Source organism: Lithobates pipiens, unplaced genomic scaffold (assembly GCF_037356315.1).
Source record: "Lithobates pipiens isolate NorthernLeopardFrog02 unplaced genomic scaffold, aLitPip1_a1.2 Scaffold_30, whole genome shotgun sequence".
Taxonomy (NCBI): domain Eukaryota; kingdom Metazoa; phylum Chordata; class Amphibia; order Anura; family Ranidae; genus Lithobates; species Lithobates pipiens.
The window spans coordinates 68,215,036-68,230,305 of NW_027507791.1; the positions used below are offsets into that span (position 1 = coordinate 68,215,036).

At 46.8% G+C, this 15,270-nt stretch overlaps 1 protein-coding gene across 1 annotated transcript in view; it reads left to right on the forward strand.

The window, feature by feature from the left end:
• The first annotated feature begins 682 nt into the window (after nt 1-682).
• The window catches only part of CUNH14orf39 (chromosome unknown C14orf39 homolog), a 26,873-nt gene continuing 12,285 nt past the window's right edge, over nt 683-15,270 (forward strand). Inside the window, exon 1 of the mRNA XM_077463392.1 lies at nt 683-803. Coding sequence (XP_077319518.1) covers nt 713-803 — 91 coding nt within the window. The 5' untranslated portion in view covers nt 683-712. The remainder of the gene's footprint in view (nt 804-15,270) is intronic.

A 15,270-nucleotide genomic window follows, 5' to 3' on the forward strand; every position in this document is an offset into this window, starting at 1 on the left:
ACCCACCTAGGATCGGCCCTGGTTCCCAGTGTCAGTTTCATTCCGGGACACTGTATTGTCCCGGAATGAAGGTGCCCGGGACCGGGGACAAAAATGTAAATTACGGGATAATCCCGGGCAATCAGGGACACGTGGGCACCCTAATACCGTATGAGTGTGGATCCATGATACTGAACTGAATTCACAATGTAGTAAAATTAGCCCTAAATCCAACTGTGGTTTCAGTAATATTAGCTTTCAAAAAACATATAGCACATGCTCGTCAGGAGCCAGCGCTACACACACACACACACACACATATATATATATATATATATATATATATATATATATATATATATATACATATATATATATATACATACATATATATATATATATATATATATATATATATATATATATATATGATAGTGGAAATATAGAGATATACATATACCGTGATAGGTAAAGATAGTGATGTTAGTCAGTTCAATTAGCCTTTATATACACATCATGTTGATGTCATCATTTTTTCCAGGGGGAGCACTAATGTCTGAAAACACTTTTATTTGATCACAAGTCTCCCTATGGGGCCGCCTGTATGTCAGCCTAACCGCCTTTCACACCTCAGCCGCCCTCAAGGAGCCATCCTGCAGTTTCCCGCTCAGCTGCTGGCACGGGTCACGTGGTGTGGGCGGATTCCCGCCTCTGTGAGGTGAGGTAGATCTGTATGAAGAGACTCGGGTGGGCTGTGTGTTCGCTCCTGATATTTGCTTGCCGTCAGCCCGTGTTCCCCGGTAAAGCTCCGGTTGGGATATCAGGTAGAAGAAGGTGAAATGTTGTGGAGGAGGACGGTGCTGTGGAGTGTTATGTGTCAGGTAGTGCAGAGGGATCTTCTGTGTGAGGAACCTCGTAGGATGCTGTAGTCAGAGACAGTGTGTACAGTACTGGTGGATTCTCACTCTGAGGTGCCCAGTAATGGGGATGTCAGTGGGCTTTTACACTTTGACCTGCAGCATACAGAGATGGGATTCCTCTCCATAGTACCCTGCACTAATACCGAATTGAACCTTCAGAAGGTTTTTTCCCCTCCCAGGCCATTTTTTTTTCTTTAACCCTTTTGCTGCCAGAGCTATTTTTGCACATGTGTTTAAAAAATAATTATATATTTTCTGAAAGCAGTCAACCTAGAGAATAAAATAGCGGTAGTTCCATTTTTTTTAATGTTATAGAATGTGAATTTTAAGGCAAACAAACGCAATACATTACCCACATTTTTGGTAAAATATAAAAGACGAGGTTACACTGACTAAACAGATACCCAACATACCAAACCTTAAAAACTTTTTACGCCAGTAAAATGGGGTCAAGCTTCAGTACCCTATATTTTCTATAGGTGATGCTTCAAAGGCATAGTTTAGTGTTACAGAGCAGATCTGGTGATAGAATGATTGCTCTCAATCTGGCATACGTGGCAATATATAACCTGTATCACAATCAACATTTTCATGTGTAGACGCCCCGCTTACACGTGGAAAAAAAAACCTATATATATATATATATATATAGGCAGATCGCATTGCAAAACATCCTTTCTGTGCAAAACAAGCTGGGGACACTGAGAACCTGACCCAGAAGTGACATCAGAGACGTCGCTTTCAGGGTCACTGCAAGAGAGCAGATGTGTATCCATTCTTCTTCCCGCTATGACTGTCCTGGTAGCTGTGGACGGGGTATAGTGGTGGCTTTGGACAGGGGGGGGGGGGCAGTGGTTGTTGTGGACAGAGGGGGGGTGCAGTGGTGGCTGCTGAGCCCTGACACCATGGTCAGTTTACCTGCTCTGTCCTCTTTCTCCCCTCCCTACATGCCTGTCAGCTCCATTCGCTCCCCAGCCCTCCACTCCTGCTGGTAAGTTAACTCTCTTTCTACCATCCCTTCTACCACTCTGCTCCTCCTGGCTGACGTGAGCAGGGGATTCTCAGCTCCTCCCACTTTGCTGTCAGATCAAGAAAGGAAAGAGGCGGCCAGCTTATTTTTAACCACTTGCCGCCTGCCATATATCAATATGACGTCTGCAAAGTGGTTGTGATATCCTGGCCAGGCATCGTATGACGTCGCCAGGATATGAAGCCGCTGCGTTCCCCTAGGGGCACGCATGGCGGCTATCGTTGTCACACCGCAACTCTGACAGTTTGATGATTCTTTACCACGTGATAAGCCGTGTCCAATCACGGCTGATCACGATGTAAACAGGAAGAGCCGTTGATCGGCTTTTCCTCACTCGCTTCTGACAGTGCCTAGGTAGCTGCCAATCGGTGCCATCGAAAAATGCCTATCAGTGAGATCCAGTGCCAGCCATAAGTACCCATTAGTACAGCCTATGAGTGCCCATCAGTGCCGCATATCAGTGCCATAATAACAAAAATGCCATACATCTATCCCCCTATTTTTTAGACACTAACTTTTGTGCAAACCAATCAATATATGCGCTTATTGAGTTTTTTTTTTTTTTACCAAAAATATGTAGAATACATATCTGCCTAAACTGAGGAAAACATTTTATTTTTGATAAAATATGTGGATATTTATTACAGAAAAAATAAAAGATTTTTTTTTTTTTCACAATTATCGCTCTTCTTTTATCTATAGCTCCAAAAATAAAAACCTCAGAGGCGATCAAATACCACCAAAAGAAAGCTCTATTTGTGGGGAAAAAAGGACATCAATTTTGTTTGGGTACACGACCGCGTAATTGTCGGTTAAAACAACGCAGTGCCGTATTGCAAAAAATTGCCTGGTCATTGAGCAGCCAAATCTTCCGGGGCTGAAGTGGATAATAACCCACTTTAATACAGGGAGTGCATTAAGGTAAAACATGTCTTGGCTTTAGAACCACTTTAAATGGCTGTGGAAATCAGTGCTTACCTAAAAACATATATAACTAGGTAGATGTCTGCACAGTATATAGATTATAAATATAAGAGAGAGGTAGTGAAGAGACCCCATTTTAAGGTACATAAATGTATTAATCATGAAAAAATGCGATTAATATGCAAAATGTGAATGGACACTACTGTACTCCCTGTATGCGCCACCCTTCCACCATATAAAGTGGAGTGTACCATTTTATATGGTGGGAGGGTGGTGCATACAGGGAATACAGCACAGTGTCCATTCATATTTTGCTTAATTGTATTTTCTCTTTCGTTAATTGACGAACACAGCACCTTTTAATCTTGACCTTAGGGTTATATCGCCACCTTCAGGAGAGGACAAGGCAGAACATGTAAAAACAGCAAAACTGCACAGTACCGCCCAGGGGCGGTCCTACTGGCTATATTTATCTGTGAGCTTCCGCGCTCTATGCAAAATTGGGAAAGGTAAATCAAAAGCAGCAGCAATCACTATATGAGTGGACTCTCCAATATATGGACCAAATTGAAAAGGGGGGGTGTGTGCGCTCGCTTTTAAACCAAAAAAAATCAAAAGAAATAACAAACAATCTTATAAAAAGTGACCAGGTGTAAATGAATGTGAAATATGTGGACCAACAAAGGTAATAAATAAGTGGACATCAAATATGTGGACCAGCACGGGCAATTAAAAATAAAAGGTGATGTTAGTGCAAAATATAAGTAGAAATTCTTGCATACATAAAAAATGCATAAAACATGTGCAAAAAATATTCAAAACAAATCAGTGAATCGCAGCAGTAAACAGTGGAATACAATATGGTACAAACCATATATGTGAAACAGAGTGATATCAGTGCATCAAACTAAAGTGTCCCAAATCAGATGCAGACATGCAACTAAAAAAATCGCAGCAAAAAAAATAAATCAATAAATTTAAAGTGCAATGTGCCAAAGGTGGGACGATCCTCTGGTGGTGATCCGTGCCAGTAGTGCTAGCGCTAGGTAATTACCTCCCCGCTGCGGGATTAAGCAGCGAAAAAAACCACCAAGGCAATCAGGGAGCAGAGGATGATCCAGGAGATGGCTGTACAGCGGAGTCTTGGGGATGACACAAATGTCTCCAATTTCCTCGTGTATGGTCACCGGGCTCAGAAGGATAAACCAAAAGATACCGCCATAGTGTAGTATTTAAAACACAATTTTATTTCAAATAAAAATAGCTACTCACAAGGGAATGTAAACAAAAGCACAGCAGACCGCCGAGCGTCTTGCCCGGATGTAGACGTCACTTCCGGTTCCAAACCGGAACCGGAAGTGACGTCTACATCCGGGCAAGACGCTCGGCGGTCTGCTGTGCTTTTGTTTACATTCCCTTGTGAGTAGCTATTTTTATTTGAAATAAAATTGTGTTTTAAATACTACACTATGGCGGTATCTTTTGGTTTATCCTTCTGAGCCCGGTGACCATACACGAGGAAATTGGAGACATTTGTGTCATCCCCAAGACTCCGCTGTACAGCCATCTCCTGGATCATCCTCTGCTCCCTGATTGCCTTGGTGGTTTTTTTCGCTGCTTAATCCCGCAGCGGGGAGGTAATTACCTAGCGCTAGCACTACTGGCACGGATCACCACCAGAGGATCGTCCCACCTTTGGCACATTGCACTTTAAATTTATTGATTTATTTTTTTTGCTGCGATTTTTTTTTTTTTTTTTTTTTTAGTTGCATGTCTGCATCTGATTTGGGACACTTTAGTTTGATGCACTGATATCACTCTGTTTCACATATATGGTTTGTACCATATTGTATTCCACTGTTTACTGCTGCGATTCACTGATTTGTTTTGAATATTTTTTGCACATGTTTTATGCATTTTTTTATGTATGCAAGAATTTCTACTTATATTTTGCACTAACGTCACCTTTTATTTTTAATTGCCCGTGCTGGTCCACATATTTGATGTCCACTTATTTATTACCTTTGTTGGTCCACATATTTCACATTCATTTACACCTGGTCACTTTTTATAAGATTGTTTGTTATTTCTTTTGATTTTTTTTGGTTTAAAAGCGAGTGCACACACCCCTACTGGCTATAACCCCTCACTCTGCTTCTAGCAGCTCAGTTTTTTTCTGCCTAGTATAGGAGAAGGACCTGTGGGGACCAATTGGTCATTGGAATTTTTTCTTTTTGCTGCTTTTTAATACCTGTAATCTACAATCAACAGCTGGGCTGGGTGACAGGCTGGATAATATAGATCCTGGTAGTCTCCCCAGCTGTGTGCAGACCTTAGCTATGTGCTGGGTCTGCCATGACATGCCCCGTCTGATCCAGGGGGGAGCTATATGCTTCGGGGAACACATGTGACCGGGCTACTGCTGTCTGTGTCACAGTGTACCGTGGCCGACAGCTACACCGTACTACTCGGGTGATGGGTCTGTCCGTGGAATGTGTCCAGCAGTCCCTGCAGGAGGGGTAAGTATGGTTCCACCTGTCTCGCCAGGATGGAGCAGCTGGACATTCCCTGGGAGGTCGACTAGGGGGTCTCTCTATCTCCCTTCTCTCCCTGTCCCTTTCCCTCCTCCCCATGCTATGGGCCGCTGTGTGACTGGACATAGGGGGTGCGGAGCACGTACCTGTCTGTGTGGTCTCTGGGTCCTGGCAGGGGGCTGCGCTGGGCGGTTGGTGGTCTGCTCGTTTTATCCCTGTTTTTAGGCGGTTTTGGAGTATCTGTGTTGACATGTGGGGACTGGCATTTTCCTTTGGCCACAGCCATTTTCTTGTAGCTGCAGCCAGTTTCTTAACCGCGGCCATTTTCCCAGCGCTTCAGATGTTTTTTGCTGAGGTGGCCAGTGGCCATTTTCTAATAGCCTCAGGTTTGTTTTATGCCGCGTACACACGGGCGGACTGTATGGCGTACTTAGTCCGTCGTACAATCCGACGGACAGTCCGTCATACTTTCGACTGAACGGACTTGACCACACACGGATACCCAAACAGTCCGTCGAAAGCTTGCGTGATGATGTGTACAGCACGTACGATGGGACTAGAAATAGGAAGTCCAATACACAGCAAAGCACCCTTCTGCCGTGTAAATCCTTTCTGGGCATGTGCCATTCTTAGTCCGTCGAACTAGCCTACTGACGAGCGGATTGTCCGCTGAAACCAAAGTACGACGGACAGAATTTCGAAAAATCCGAAATACTTAGTACGCCAGACTGCAGGCTGAAAAAGTCCGCTGAAGCCCACACACGAGCGGACTGTCCGCTGAAATGTGTTTAGACGGACTAAGTACGCCATACAGTCCGCCCGTGTGTACGCGGCATTACTCTAGCGATGGGCGGCTGGTTCAGCCTGGAACAGTGCAAACTGCCACAGAACACTTTGTGACAGGCACAGGAGAGAGAGGATTGTGGAAGCACAACGCAGTACCTGGGTCAGGGTGGTGAGTCCTGCGGGGAGCCCCTCCGTCTGTGGCAGCTAGGAGGGTGGGCATTTTTTGTGGCTTGCTTTAGGTCCCTAGTGGTGACAGGCGAGAGTGGGTCAGCATGGCGTCAGAAGCTGGTTTATTTACAAACGGTGGGGAATCCCGCAGCGGGCCTTTTCAGTCCCGAGACAGATGGCAGTGCGTTACCCCTTTGAGGAGAGTTTCCTGAAAAAATCTCCTCTGGTTCTTGACCCCCCGCTGTCCAGGTTAAATAAGGTAGCCACAATTCCCGTGGAAGGGTCCCCCTCTTTCAAGGACCCTGCCATCAGGAGGGCTGAGACGGTTGCCCGATCCATCTTTATGGTGGTGGGGTCACCATTGCGGCCAGTGTTAGCCACGGCCCTGGTGTCATAAACGCTTACTGAATGGGCTAAGTTGTTGCACAGCGAGTTGGAGAATGCACAGGTTTCCCCGGTGTGCGTGGAACTGGCAGATCAGTTGGTGCATGGCCTGAAGTATGTCTGTGATGCGGCCCTGGATACGGCCCCCTTGCTTTTCACTATCAGCAGTGGTGCTACGTCACCTGGTTTGGCTTAAATGCTGGTCTGCAGACCAGGCTTCTAAGAAAGCGCTGGCGGATTTGCCTTTCCAAGATGAGAGGCTATTTGGAGCGTCGCTGGATGACATTATTAAGAATGTTACTGGGGGGAAAGAGTACTTTGCTCCCACAGTCCAGAAAGGGTAAGGAGCCACGCCGTAGGAAGGTCCCTCCTTATCAGCTCAGAAGCTGATTTTTTTTGTCCGCCTGGGTCGGCAGGTTAAAGTTCCCAGTCCTACAAGGTACCCACTGAGGGACAAAAACGTACATGGTTGTGCAAGTTGAACAAGCCTACGAGCAAATCTGTTGCCGCATGAAGGTTTGCCTTTGGGAGTTTGCAGTACGGTGGACCTCCCTCCTTTCCGACCAGTGGGTCTGCGAACTGGTTTTGTCGGGGTTACAAGATAGTTTCATTCTTTTCCGCCAAACAGATTTTTTTTCCCTCCAACCTTCATCTTCTTCCGGCTCGTCAGCAGGCCCTGTTTGGGGTAGTGCAGGACCTGCTGCTGTGCGAGGTGATAGTACCTGTACCGACGCCAGAAAGGTTTCAGGGATTCTACTCCAATCTCTTTGTAATCCCAAAGAAGGAAGGGGTCCGTCCGGTCCTGGATCTCAAGACCCTCAACGGCTTTGTGAAAGTTCAAAGGGTTCAGGATGGAGTCGGTTCATTTCCGTGGTCGCTACACTCCATCAGGGGGATTTCTCGGCATCCTTAGACATCAAGGATGCATACTTGCATGCCCACATATGCGTCAGGCATCAGAGGTTTCTACGATTTGTGGTCGGGGACAAGCACTACGAATTTGTAACTCTCCCCTTTGGCCTAGCGTTGGCACCAAGGTGCTAGCCCCAATTCTGGCATTGCTTAGACAGTGGAGGATCGCAATCGTGGGTTACATGGACGACCCCCCCCTGAGAGCAGCTTCTGCCTCAGAATTAAGGGAGGATGTAGCGATCACCATACAGACTCTCTGGAATTTGGTTGGGTGTTGAATCTCCAGAAGTCAGTGTTGGTGCCAACTCAATGCCTGGAATACCTGGGCTTGATTCTGGACTCCTCAGAGGCAAAAGTCTTTCTCCCTTCAGACAAGTGGCAGACTCTTCAATCTGTGGTGAAGTTATTGATGTCTTGCAGGTGGTCAGTGCTGCGTTTTTTGCATGCGAGTTCTGGGTCTCATGGTAGCCACTTTCGAGGCGGTACCGTATGCTCAATTCCACACTCGAGGCTTGCAGAAAGAGATCCTGTTCAAATGGGACAAATCTCCGACATCCCTGGATTGTCAAACTCGGGTGAGCCAGCTATTCAGGGATTCCCTTCTCTGGTGGCTGAGGTATTGGGCTCTTTGGTCCGGGAAGTCGTTCCTTCCTCTTCATTGGACGGTGATCACAATGGACACCAGCCTGACCAGCTGGGGGGAAGTTTGGGGTGTACAGTCGGCCCAGGGTTGCTGGACGCAGGAAGAATCCGGGCCTGCATCCGGTCAGGATCCAATCAGACAATGCCACGGCGGTGGTGTATGTCAACCATCAAGGAGGGACAAGGAGCTCGGCTACAGCGCTGGAGGTCGCTCACATCCTGCAGTGGGCAGAGTGGCACATACCGGCTCTATCGACCGTATACATTCTGGGCGTAGAAAGCTGCCAGGGGGACTACCTCAGTCGTCAGCTGCTGGACCAGGTGGAATGGTCGCTGCATCTGGAAGTATTTTGGCTCATTTGCCTAAGGTGGGGCACGCCAGATGTGGATCTCTTGGCACAATCGGAAGGTACAGAGGTTTGTTGCCCGGTCAAAAGACCCCTTGGCGGATGCATCAGACGCGTTAGTGGCTCCATGGGGGGCATTATCGGCTGATTTATGCCTTCTCCCCACTCAGACTCTTACCCCATCTGCTACGCAGAGTGGAGGCCAAAGAGATTCCCGGTGATTCTGATTGCCCCAGATTGGCCTCAACATCTTTGGTATGCTGACATAGGTAGAATGGTGACGGATGTTCCTTGGCAGCTGCCAATACGGAAGGACCTTCTGTCGCAAGGTCCAATACTTCATCCTGCTTTACCGTCGCTAGTTTTAATGGCATGGATGTTGAAAGCCAGGTGCTAAAGGACCGAGGACTGTCGGATTCGGTAATCTCCACTATCCTGAGGGCATGGAAGTCCTCTTCTCGGAAGATTTATCATCCTACGTTTCAGGCTTTCATCCGCATGTGTGAAGAGATGGGGTGGCGTCCATGTACATATTCCAGGATCCTGCTGTTTTGCAGTGATGAGTGGGTCAAAAACATGTATTAAGCACCATTAAGGGGCAGGTATCAGCTTTATCAGTCATTTTTCAGGGACCTTTGGCGACTCATTCTTTGGCGAGTACATTTGTTCAGGAGGTTCGACATGTGGCCCCTCTGTTTCGACCACTGATGCCTCCGTGGGATTTGAATCTGAATCTGGTGCTCTCGGTGCTTCAGAAACCGCCGTTTGAAAACATTAGGGAGATTCCCTTATTGACACTCTCTCAGAAAGTAGTCTTTATAGTGGTTATTAAATCTGCCGAGAGGGTTTCTGAGTTGGCAGTCTTGTCATGCAAGTCTCCCTACTTGATCCTCCATAAGGATAAGGCGGTACTGCATCCGCAGCCTTCATTTCTTCCAAAGGTTGTTTCGGCTGTCACACCCCAGAGAGGTGGCTTTGCATTCTTTGGACGTGGTCCGGGCTCTGCGGGGGTATCTGTCTGCTACAGCTCCTTTCCGGAGGTCAGACTTGCTGTTTGTATTGGTGGCTGGTCCGAAGAAGGCCCTGATAGTCTCCTCGGCCACCATTTCTCGGTGGATCAGACAGATCGTGGTTCAGGCTTATGCCATAAGGGGGCGGGCGCCCCCCTTTCATGTCACAGCACATTCTGCCAGGGCAAATGGTGCCTCCTGGGCTTTCCGACATCCAGCGTCCATTTCCCAGGCTTGTAAGGCGACGACCTGGTCGTCCGTTCACACTCACAAAATTTTACAAGGTTGATGTGAGCGCATGTTTGGATGCATGCTTCGGCCGCAAGGTTTTGCATTCGGACGTTTAAGGTTGCAACTCCTCTGAGGAGTTCTTTTTGTTATGGGTGGAGTTTATTTTCTTGCTGTTCCCACCCCTCGTTTTTTGACACTGCTTGGGAATGTCCCCAAGATCAAGATTAAAGGTGCCGTGTCCATCAATGAACAAAAAAGAAAATAGGATTTTTGTACTCACCGTAAAATCCTTTTCTCTGAAGTTCATTGACGGACACAGCACCCACCCCTCCAATTTATGTTTGTACTACTTTTTGACGAACTGAGGTGCTAGAAGCAGAGTGAGGGGTTATAGCCAGTGGGACCGCCCCCTGGGCGGTACTGTGCAGTTTTGCTGTTTTTACATGTTCTGCCTTGTCCTCTCCTGAAGGTGGCGATGTAACCCTAAGGTCAAGATTAAAGGTACTGTGTCCATCAATGAACTTCAGAGAAAAGGATTTTACGGTGAGTACATTATTTTTTTAAATCAATATTACATTTCTGATTTATTTATCTATACTGCCCAGTAGCTGAAAGTGGTGTCTCTTCACTACTAATCTCTTATATTTCTGGTGTCACTGTCTCTCTAACCAGTATGGCGGGGGAAGAAACAAATGTAATGTGATCTGAAAACACGGTTGGGTGTTCAAAGTGAACACTGCTTCACCTTATTCCCTAAGCTAAGGGAAGATTTACTTTATAACTCCTTTAGTAAATAAACACCACTGTAAATATATGGGTGTGTGTGTGTATGTTATATAGTTGAAAGAAAAAAATGTCTCCTAAATTTATAATCATCATTGAGACACACTTAGTTAACCACTTCAGCCCCGGAAGATTAGCGGCTGAATGACCGGGCCATTTTTTGTGATTCGGCACTGCGTCGGTTTAACTGACAATGGCACGGTCGCGCAACGCTGTACCCAAACAAAATTTATGTTTTCTTTTTTTTATCCACAAATAGAGCTTCCTTTTGGTGGTATTTGATTGCCTCTGCAGTTTTTATTTTTTGCGTTATAAACAAAAAAAAAGCGTATATTTTGAGAAAAAAAAAACACAATATTTTGTACTTTTTGCTATAAAAAATATCCCCATTTATTTATTTATTTATTTATTTTATTTAATTTTTTTTAAAAAGCAAATCTTTTTCTCAGTTTAGGCCGATATGTATTCTGCTACATATTTTTGGTACAAAAAAAAATTGGAATAAGCGTATATTGATTGGTTGGCACAAAAGTTATAGCATCTACAAAATAGGGGATAGATTTATAGCATTTTTATTATAAATTTTTAGCAGTAATGGTGGTGATATGTGATTTTTATCAGGACTGCGACATTATGGCAGACACATCGGACACTTTTGACACATTTTTGGGACCATTGGCATTTGTACAGCGATCAGTGCTATACAAATGCACTGATTATTGTAAAAATGTCACTGACAGGGAAGGGGTTAACACTAGGGGGCGATCAAGAGGTTAACTGTGTTCCCTAGTACCTGTTTCTAACTGAAGGAAGAGGAGACTGACTAGAGGAAGTGGCGGATTGTGGTTCTTAGCTAATAGGAACACACGATCTGTCACTCCTCTAATGCCGCGTACACACGATCTGAATTCTCGTCGGAAAAAGCTCTGATGATTTTCCCGATGGAATTCGGCTCAAGCTGTCTTTCCTACTCACGGTCACATCAAATTCCGATCGTTTATAACGCGGTGACATACAACACGTACAATGGGACTAGATAATTGAAGTTCAATAGCCAGTAGCCAATAGCTTCTCTCTCGTAGTTGAATCTGAGCATGCGTGATTTTTGGCGCGTCGGAAAGTTTTTCCGTCTGGAAAATTGAGAACATGCTATCAATTTTTGGCTGGCAGAAATTCGGACAGCTAAATTCCAATGGAGCATACACACAGTCGCATGTTCCGATGAAAAGCTCTCATCTGTCTTTTTCTGGCCGGAATTCCGATCATGTGTATGCGGCATTAGAACTGAATAGGGAAGTGTGTGTTTACACAAACTTGTCCCTGTTCTGTCTCTCATGCTCACAATCGCTTGTGGCTGGTGGTCATTGGGACCGTCGGCCACGAGCATCGGCACCCCCGATGTTCAGCGGGTGCTTGTGCCTGCTATCCCGATCCTGCGAACCAACGTATAGCTACGACGGTTCGTGGGATCGTGCCGACCTGCCGCAGTAAAATTACAGTGGCTGGTTGGCAATCGGTTAACAGCACACACGTTAGTCCAGGTACACACTTAATTTGGCTTTGCAACTTCACTTTAAATCGCACCGTTTCAAAGCTGCATGTCAGTGTGACTACAGGTGCAACTTGGTTGACACCTGTGTGCCTTCATGCACAGATGTCTATGCACCGTTTTGAACCCTTCCATTGCTGGCAATAGGGACAAATCGCATGACAAGTCGCACCGGTGTGAATGGGGGCTTATAGTCATCCTAAAGCCTTATGCCCACTGAGCGTTTCTCAGTTCCTCTAAATGACTTTTTTTCCTGGTAGGAGAAAAGCTGCTATAAATGCTGATAAAAGCTGCAATTTGCACACGTGCTAATGCGCGTTTACATGTGTTTATGCAGTGCTTTTGGTGTTAAGGTTTTCTTTTGGCCAGAATGTAAAATGATGATTTATTCTGGCCTGTCAAATGCATTAATGTGTCAGCTTGTGTTTGTGTGCGTTTGGATATTTCTTTCTGCACAAAAGCTCCTCTCCTGAACACGCTGGTGACGTTTTTTTTTAGCATGTAAATGCTCCTCTTCTACGCAAGTGTCCATGTGTACATGGGCACTAACACCCCTTTCACACCAGGGCGTTTTGCAGGCGCTATAGCGTTAGAAATAGCGCCTGCAATCCGCCCTAAAGAAGCTGCACCATTATGTGTAGTGGTGCACTGGCAGGACGTCAGAAAAAAGTCCTGCCAGCAGCTTTTTTGGAGCGGTGAAGGAACGGATGTGTTTACCGCTCCTCCACCGCTGCTCCCCATTGAAATCAATGGGGCAGCGCTGTATCACCGCCGGCAAAACGCCGCTATTGCGGCGTATTGCCGGCGGTTTTAACCCTTTTGCGGCCGCTAGCGGGGGTAAAAGCGCCTCGCTAGCGGCTGAAATGTGCCGCAAATCCGCCGCAAATCCAGCGGTAAAACGCTGCTAAAAATAGCGGCGTTTTACCGCCGACACAATGGGCGGTGTGGTATGAAAGGGGTCTTAGAAAGGGGTCTTCACACAGGGGCGACACGACGACTTTGTGAGGCAACTTGGAGATGACTTTAACACGACTTACAACACGACTTTAAGTCTCCCCAGGCCAGGCGACTTTTGCCGTGGCCAATCAGAGAATGAGCTCTGAAGGGGGAACTCCACGCCAATTTTATGAAAAAAAATTGGCGTGGGTTCCCCCTCCGAGAGCATACCAGGCCCTTAGGTCTAGTATGGATTCTAAGGGCAACCCCCTACGCCGAAAAAACGGCGTGGGGGTCCCACCCAGATCCATACCAGACCCTTACCCGAGCACGCTACCCGGCCGGCCAGGAAAGGGGGTGGGGACGGGCGAGCGCCCTCCCTCCCCTCCTGAGCCGTAGCAGGCCGCGTGCCCTCAACATGGGGGGTACCTTGGGGAAGGGGGGGGGGCCCCCACCCCAAAGCACCTTGTCCCCATGTTGATGAGGACAAGGGCCTCTTCCCGACAACCCTGGCCGTTGGTTGTCAGGATCTGCGGGCGGGGTGCTTATCGGAATCCGGGAGCCCCCTTAACCACTTAAGGACCGCCGTATTGCCAATGTACGTCATCACAATGGCACAGGCAGGCACAAGCACGTACATGTACGTGCCTGCCTTCCAGCGGGTGGGGGGTCCGATCGGTGCCGGAGCGATCCGCGATGAGGGGATGGCCGTTGGTTTCTGGCCATCCCCTCTCGATCGCTCCTGGCCAGTGACAAACTTCCTCCCCTGTGAAAATGTAAACACAGGAGGAGGAAGTGATGTCACGCTCCTCGTGGCGGTCTTTTTGACCGGACAGCGCGGAGTGAAGACACACAAGTAAGTGCACCAACAGTCCACTGACACATAGGTACACATAGGCACACATTTCACCCCAGTCACCCCCCCCCCCCCCCCCCCAGTCACAGTGTCACTAATGCAGTGTTCATTTATTTATTGATCACTACATTTAGTGTCAGTTGTGACTGTAAAAAGTGTCAGGGCAGCTAGTGTTAGGCCCCTTTAGGTCCAGGGTAGCCCCCTACCCCCCCCCTAATAAAGGTTTAACCCCTTGATTGCCCTCCCAGTTATAACCCTTTCACCCCCTTTTACCAGTGTCACTAAGCGATCGTTTTTCTGATCGCTGCAATAGTGTCACTGGTCCGCTAGGAAGCTAGTTTTTTTTTTTTTTAGGTTCAACGCCAGGTTTTTATAGCGTTAGGTACCCCGATATATAACCTAATAAAGGTTTTAACCCTTTGATTGCCCCTAGAGTTAACCCTTTCACCAGCGATCGCTGCATAAGTGTCACTGGTGACGCTGGTTAGCCAGTTAGTTATTTAGGTTCCCCGTCAGGTTTTTATAAAGCTTCAGGTACCCCCATATAAATACCCAATAAAGGGTTTAACCCCTGATTGCCCTTAGTTAACCCTTTCACCAGTGATCACCGTATAAGTGTTACGGGTGACGCTGGTTAGGTAGTTCGCTTTTTATAGCATCAGGGCACCCGCCATTTATTACCCAATAAAGGTTTAACCCCCTGATCACCCGGCGGGTGATATAAATTTGGTTTTAGGGTCAGAAAGGGTCTGCGTCGCCCCAGGCAGTGCTAGGTTAGTGCCAGTACCGCTAACACCCACGCGCAAAGCATACACCTCCCTTAGTGGTATAGTATCCGAACAGATCAATATCTGATCTGATCAGATCTATACTAGCGTGCCCAGCAATTTAGGGTTCTAAAAAAACGCATTGTTAGCAGGATCAATCCAGATACCTGCTAGCACCTGCGTTTTGCCCCTCTGCCCAGCCCAGCCATCACTGTCACTTACAAAACACAACACACATAACTGCAGCGTTCGCAGAGTCAGGCTTGATCCCTGCGATCGCTAACAGTTTTTTTTTTGTAGCGTTTTATACAGTCGCTGACAGGCTAGGTGCTTTTTTTACCTGTGAGTCTCACTACTGTACCCCTAAATTTAGAGCCCAAAATGGCAAAGCGAAGGTACACTAGTGAAGAGGCCTACATGTTTCTGAGCATGACAGATAGTGAAGAGGAAGACACCTGTCAGGACAGCGCCTCCATGTCAGATAGCTCTGACGACGAAGAAGCCCTGATTAC